Source organism: Prenolepis imparis, unplaced genomic scaffold (assembly GCF_030444845.1).
Source record: "Prenolepis imparis isolate NDT839.2.m4 unplaced genomic scaffold, iyPreImpa1.0 SCAF_1, whole genome shotgun sequence".
NCBI classification, from domain to species: domain Eukaryota; kingdom Metazoa; phylum Arthropoda; class Insecta; order Hymenoptera; family Formicidae; genus Prenolepis; species Prenolepis imparis.
In genome coordinates this window covers 24,530,172-24,537,548 of record NW_028141159.1, presented here as the reverse complement: position 1 = coordinate 24,537,548, position 7,377 = coordinate 24,530,172, and the positions used below count along the sequence as shown (strand labels likewise).

The 7,377-nt window shown below is 38.5% G+C and overlaps 1 protein-coding gene across 1 annotated transcript in view; it reads left to right on the top strand.

Annotated features, from left to right (window-relative positions):
- Positions 1 to 850: 850 nt before the first annotated feature.
- Positions 851 to 7,377, top strand: part of LOC145932988 (uncharacterized) — a 218,765-nt gene continuing 212,238 nt past the window's right edge. Inside the window, exons 1-2 of the mRNA XM_083032246.1 lie at positions 851 to 892; positions 1,276 to 1,353. Of these exons, the coding sequence (XP_082888372.1) occupies positions 851 to 892; positions 1,276 to 1,353 (120 nt within the window). The remainder of the gene's footprint in view (positions 893 to 1,275; positions 1,354 to 7,377) is intronic.

The following is a 7,377-nucleotide window of genomic DNA, read 5'->3' as shown; positions in this document are numbered from 1 at the left end:
GACTAATGGCTCGAATTATCTCGCACGAAAACGACGGTTCCGATTTTCGACCGCCTATATACATATATCGCAAATAATCCCGAAAATTTTCAAAAAAGGAAAGGAAAAGACCGAGTTTGCGAGATCAGTAATTTTCAAAAGATTCGGTTAAAAGGAAGCTCCAGTGATGCTACACCAAAAAAGAATAATAACGAAAAGATATATCCATACGTGATGTGTCCGGAAAGTAATGAAAATTATTTTTTTATGCTCGTCAGAAGGGCTGCGTAAGGAAAGTGGGGGTTAAAGTAATTGAGGGGGGATCTCAGATATACGGTTGGACCCTTCTCAATTGAGCTTGAGTCTTTTGAATGATCGGTACATTACAGAAGTGCTTTCATTAAAAAAAAAAAAAATTAGTCTCATTACTTTTCGGACACATCACGTGTATACAAAGTGAGGAAAAAATGGTCGAAACCCCTGAATAACGGAAAATATAAATTTTATGAAAAAATGTTTTAAATAAAAGTTGTAGGGTTTAAAAAGATCTATTTATTAGCATCAGTTTGACCTTGAGTTGCGTTTTTTAAGGTCATTTTAAAGTCAACTCGATTTTTTTAAATGGAACTACCCTAAGTGTTTTGTATAAATAGATTCCTTGTAACATTTTGCATAAAAAATTATGAGGGTAAAATAGTCAAAAATTGAACAATTTACGAAATATTTTATATCTTATAATCTGATATATTTTGATATAAAATACAAAATATCTCGTAAAATATTTAATTTTCGATAATCTTAATACTTTTATGTATAGAATAATAAGACGAATTGTTGTAAAAAAATGGCATAGTTGTTTTTAAGAAAAAGGATGCAGTTTGCAACATGTAGTTGCATTTGGGATTTGTTTCAGGTATTCTGATTCTTGCTTTACATAGGAGAGGAGAAGCAGGAGAAATTCCAAACAACTACTTGATCTGCTTTTGTCCAAGATAGCCCCGATCCGGGTGATACGATCCTAAATTGTGCCATTTGTACTGGCAGGCCGGATAGAAAAGTATCACATTTCTGCGGCCATCCCTAACAATATATGCATTTGCATAGCTACGGGCAATCTAAGTATTTATGCTCGGCCAAATAGTAATTCCAACATTTGTTGCATCCCCAGATCACGTCTCTGGCTGGTTTTACAATTAGTTAATAACCTGCTGAGCTTGGCGTTGCTATTGGACTACTCGTTCAAAAAGTCCACGATGCAATGGCTTGCCGTGGCTCTCTTGCTAGCCGATTCTGTAGGAAGCGACAAGGGTCGAGGTTCTGCTGCTGCTGGCATGTCACAGAATCTCGGCTGGTTCGGTAGAGACTCTTATTGATGTAATTATTAATTAGTTTTTCTTTTACAATCCTCTTACTTTATTAATCGATCGTCGTGTTTACTTTTTCACTAAACTATTAGCTTGTTTCGAATCTTCTATTATCTATCAAGTGAATTGACTTATCACTTATATAGTGCTGGAATTTACTTGCCATTTACGGCGAGATTTCGAGACGCACGCCTCTTGTCCCCCACTCCTCGCTCGCGCCTGTGCCGCGCTCCTTAGTTACGAGCGGCCGGCGCTGCGTTGCTATGACGCGAGCGAGGAGTGGGGGGCAAGAAGCGTGCGTCTCGAAATCTCGCCGTAAATGGCAAGTAAATCCCAGCACTTATAAACATCGGCGTTTGGCTTGGCTTAACAGTCTTGCCTTAATAATATTCGAGATCAAAAATATTTTACATTGCAATAATATTCCGTTTCTATATATAACTCGCGCGATCGTCGTTCGCCGGCGCGACCGCACTCAAAAATTCACGTAAATTCACGTAAAAAAAAAAACGTTAGCAGTCATCTAATACAATCTTTGAGCAACGGAATTCCAAAGCAAGCTAAATTGATAAAAGACATTGCTGAATTTCTAAACACACACACACACACGAGCGCGTCATGAATAGACGCACGTGGATTGCCCTCCCTCCTCCTTTGCGTACGTCATTCTCCTATTCCAACTTTTCCGCTTCCGCGCCCCTCTTAGATTTGATTGTGAGTTAGAATCGATCCTATAACCAGGGATATGCATTATTTGAAATAGATGTATTTAAAATAGAAATAAAATGTAAAATGTCTATTTTGTATTTTGCATTTAACAGACATGTTTTCAAAAACTATTTTATACTTACATTTAAATGGTTTTTTATTTCAAATGCATTTTTGTTGCTAACTAAATATTAATCGAGAAATCAATAATATGTATGTATAACACATTCAAAATGTTATGAAAGAAGTCATTAAGTAAATGTTTTTTATAAACAATAAACACACACACATTTTTTTTGTAATTTTGCATGTAAATATATTTATGTAATTTTTTGTTTTTTATTTATATTAAAAAGATAAAATTTATATAAAGTTTATAAAAGTTTAAAGAATTTATAAAATAAACAACGATTTAACGATTATTTAAATAGTGTAGTAGGATATCTCGTTGTTTTCTTTTGTCAGGGAATATAAATGTATACGGATACGCCGTGTAGAGGACGAGACACAAAATAATTGAGTGAGCAGCTTAACGTCAAATAATAAGAGAGTATGTTTATTTATTGCGAAAGTAATTATGTCGAGAATACCGTTATGCTCCTGTCGCTCGGTCTCAATCCTTGTCTATAATGCTTTAATTCTCGCTGTGCTATTCTTCGGTTCTTCTTATCGCCGTGACGAGAGAGATCTTATTCCTCGTAAAAGAGAGTGTCTATAAGAGTGTGTCTCGATCCAAAATCGTCGATATTTATACTGTTCCCTAAAATTTATCCCTTCCTTGCAATGTCGAGCCAATCGCTAAGCGACAAGTAATCCGTCCTCTGATTTTCTACACGAACGCTCGCGTCTATTGTTTTCGATCGAATCTCTGTCGTCACGTATAAACACGAAATAAACGAATATACAAAATAACCGAATACAAGACAATCAAAGGTGAAACGCTAAGTCGCTATCGGCAATAATAATCGCGCGATACATATATACTAGGGTGGTCCTTATATGGGTTTTTTCAGAATTTTAATGTTGGATAGTCGTAAATCGGCTTTAAATGTGAAAAAAAAAAAATCTCTAATTTTTTCAGATTTTTATTTTGAGCCCTGAGTCTCCCTGTTGGCAATAATTTTCTTTTTCATTTAAAAAATATTTATTTAAGTTAGTTCTAGTCTAAAATACATTTTATGAAATACGTTTCATTGCCGTGAAAATAGTAAAACATCGTATATGAGGTATTTCTCAGAGAGAGGTGTTATACTACACACAAATCGAGTGAAAAAATTTAAATTATTATTTTACGGAGTAATCAATATATCGATTAATTTATTATTTTCCATTGATTTTTTTTTTTGTTGAAGATATAATTTTTTTTTTGTATTCTTTTTTAATGCAGCTTATTTTCTTGTATTGGTAGTCCTGATGATACATTGGGCTTTTGTTTTAGGTATTTCACGTGCAAACAGGGAGACTCAGGGCTGAAAATAAAAATCTGAAAAAATTAGAGAATCATTTTTTCTACATTTGGAGCTGATTTATGACCATCCAACATGATCTTCCATTTAACGACCACCCTAATATATACATATTGAAAATAAGAATTATACACCTACAATAGAAAGAACAACATTTGTAAACAGAATGATGAGCGAGATTTCTTCTTTATTAAACCGTATGTTCCTATTATATCGGAGCAATTCAAAACCATCACAAAGAAGATTAATACTAGAATTGCACATAATGATCTCAATAAAATGCGTAATATTAAAAGTCCATAAAGATCCTCTGGAAAATGCAAATTGCATAAACTTAGTATATATAAGATAAACTGTAATAATTGCGACAGTCTTATGTGGGCCAAACTAGTAGAAACGCGAAGTCGCACGCTCTCTCTCTCAAACGAAATAGGAAGAGAGAGAGAGAGAGAGAGAGAGAGAGAGAGAGAGAGAGAGAGAGAGAGAGGGGGGGGGAGAGAGAGAGAGAGAGGGAGAGAGAGAGAGAGGGAGAGAGAGAGGGAGAGAGAGAGGGAGAGAGAGAGAGAGAGAGAGAGAGAGAGAGAGAGAGAGAGAGAGAGAGAGAGAGAGAGAGGGAGAGAGAGAGGGAGAGAGAGAGGGAGAGAGAGAGAGAGAGAGAGAGAGAGAGAGAGAGAGAGAGAGAGAGAGAGAGAGAGAGAGAGAGAGAGAGAGAGAGAGAGAGAGAGAGAGAGAGAGGGAGAGAGAGAGAGAGGGAGAGAGAGAGAGGGAGAGAGAGAGGGAGAGAGAGAGAGAGAGAGAGAGGATGAGAGAGGGGGAGAGAGGGGGAGAGAGAGGGAGAGAGAGAGGGAGAGAGAGGGGGGGGCGACAGTATACGGAAATCCGAACTGCGATATATGGAACGCTCTCAGTAGTGATATAAGGCCGGTTCTAACTCAGGGGCAATGAGGAGGATGGGGGGGGGGGTGATGGGCGAGGGGAACCCATCGCGCGGGGGAATGACGTCACGCGGGGAGGGAGAATGACGTCACGCGGGGAGGGGGAATGACGTCACGCGGGGAGGGGGAATGACGTCACGCGGGAAGCGTCCGCGATGTACCGCGAGGGGTCCGCGGGGAGGGGGAGCGTCCGCGATTTTGGTGCCGGGTCCGCGAGGGGTCCGCGGGGAGGGGGAGCGTCCGCGATTTTGGTGCCGGGTCCGCGAGAGGTCCGCGGGGAGGGGGAAGCGTCCGCGATTTTGGTACCGGTTCCGCGAGGGGTCCGCGGGGAGGGGGAGCGTCCGCGATTTTAGGGTCCGCGAGGGATCCGCGGGGAGAGAGGAATCCGCGAAAGACCGCATGAAGTTTTTTTTGGATGAGGGGTCCGCGGGGAGAGAGGAACGCGAAGGAGAGCGCGAGGCACACGTGAGAGAGATAACGCAAGCGAGGCGTATATGCAAGAGCGAGAGAGATAGTGCGAGATGGCTAGGTAGCGAGATGACGCGAAGGAGAGCGCGAGGCGCACGCGAGAGAGATGACGCAAGAGCGAGAGAGATAGCGCGAGATGATGAGAGGTAGCGAGATGACGCGAAGGAGAGCGCGAGAGCTGATGCAGCGAAGGAGAACGCAAAGAGAGAGGCGTTCGTAAGAGAGAATTTTTTAAATATTTCTTTTTTTTATAATATTTTTTTTAAATTAATATTTTTAATAGGAGGAAGGGGAGAGAGGACTTATTCTAAAATAAATACATTTATTTAATATTTAAAATGTTTATTTATAAAATAGGTGTGTGTGTGCAATGATACAATTTTGTGTGTGTGTGAATTTAAAATATAAAATATATAAAATATAAAATATAAATTAATATAAAATGTAAAAAAGTATATAAAATTTAAAATATGAAATATAATAATACAATAATAATATAAAAATATAAAATGTATAGGGGTATGTGGGGCGGTGTTGAGCGATGGTGATGGTGATGATGAGGTGATGATGTTTGAAGCAGCAAGCGGAGGCGACGGCTGGGCGGGACTCCTGTATAACACAAAAAATATTAATAATCTTTAAAATTTTTTATTTATTATAAATTTAAAGAGATACTTACTACATTTATTCCTTCTCAAAGAAGTCGCCATGCTCACAAGGAAATTGCGATATCTTTTTTTTAATTTTTTTTAAAATTTTTTTTTTTATATCACAGGGGAAATCTCCAAGGAGATATCCTGGTTCCGCGGAGACGGAACTTAGGGTTATGTGGGTTTTAGGAAATTATTAGATATTTGAATTTGTAGAGTAGCTGTATGACGTTTTCTCAAACCTATTTCTCGTCCATGTATCATCTGGACGATTGAATTCACCGGAGCGCAGGAACACTGGTATCTATGCTTAAGTAACATTTGCATAGAAATTTTCTTTCTCTTTCAAGTCGCGCGATTCGAGCTGTCCGTGATTGCAAATTTTTAATTAAAAAGTTTTTCGAGTTTATTGTCAGGTCTACAAATGTCAAAAGTTCTTGTGAGCATTGTCCTTCTAACAAGTCGATACATTCATCACAATCTAACTCCCAGAACAGATAACTCACTTTACCACTTTCAGTCGGACGCACTGCTAAATTTTTTCTTTCCATCACAGCAGCAATTTCTAACACATCTTTTTCCAGTGATGCAATATATTTCATCAGAGTTGCCATCTTCACAGCACTTGCAGAATTCACACTTTAAGTGTTTTAATTTTTAACAGTTTAATATGTGCAAATAGGACACACTGCACGATAAAATCTGATTTAGGGAGCATCTACACGTTTGCAACACGTTTTCCCTTCAATTAGAGTATATCATACAGTTTCATGCAACCGCACAGCACGAGCATGCGAGTATAAGTCTGCTACTCTATGACACGACACATATATTATAATGTTGCTCCCCTCTTGATTTTAATTCTACATCTCTCTTCATCTCTCTGTTCTAACTGGAGTATCATCTAGCTCATCATTTTTTGAAGAGTTTTGCTGATAATGCATGTGCACATCATACTATTCATATACATATAGAACAGGGGCGGGAAAGAAATAATTAAACACAGTTTAACAGTAAAATAATTTATTTGTTGCAAGCATTATAAATAATTTCATTTATAGCACAAGTTATCAATTCACAATCTATAAGTGATTCGCTATTAAACATATTACTATCACGTATCGCCTTTGCGGCATTGCTCACATCGCGGATATTATTGCGTTGTAATACATTTACAAATTGCTTAAATTTTTCATTAACACTATGAGTATTCTCACACAGCCAGGAATACATATGATCAATACATTTGTCGAAATCGAATAAATGTAGTAACGTTGATGGTTTCATGTACAAAGAATTATCAGATAATGTAATTTTTATAATTTTTGAAGTATACATGTTAATCGCTTCGAGTATCAGATCACTAATCCATAGTGGAGTTTCAGTTAGCTGCTCAATGTCTGCTCGTTTCCGCATTAGAGATTTCCATGTTTCAATGGGTAATATTATTTGATTGCCTCGATTATCACCTCTAGCCAATCGCTTTTCCAATGAGTCCCCGGACCGCAAAACTGATAGCCGGGGATATGGAATTCGATCGGAAGTGCGTTTATCGCGCGATTAAAGAGATCACTACCTATTTTCGTTGACATTCGCTGCAATCCTTTATCATCGGCGCTGGACCGTCGATGTGCGTTTGCTGCCACGATCGATTATAATGTTTGAAACAGCGGCGACAGGTCTGAATCTCTGGATCCGCCTTTATGTGTTCCGGAAGCTTGTCCCACACGTAGTGGATGTGATTTTCGTATCGCAATAAAAATGCTTTTGGCACAAATTGCAGCTGTTCGGCGCTTAAACCGTGAAT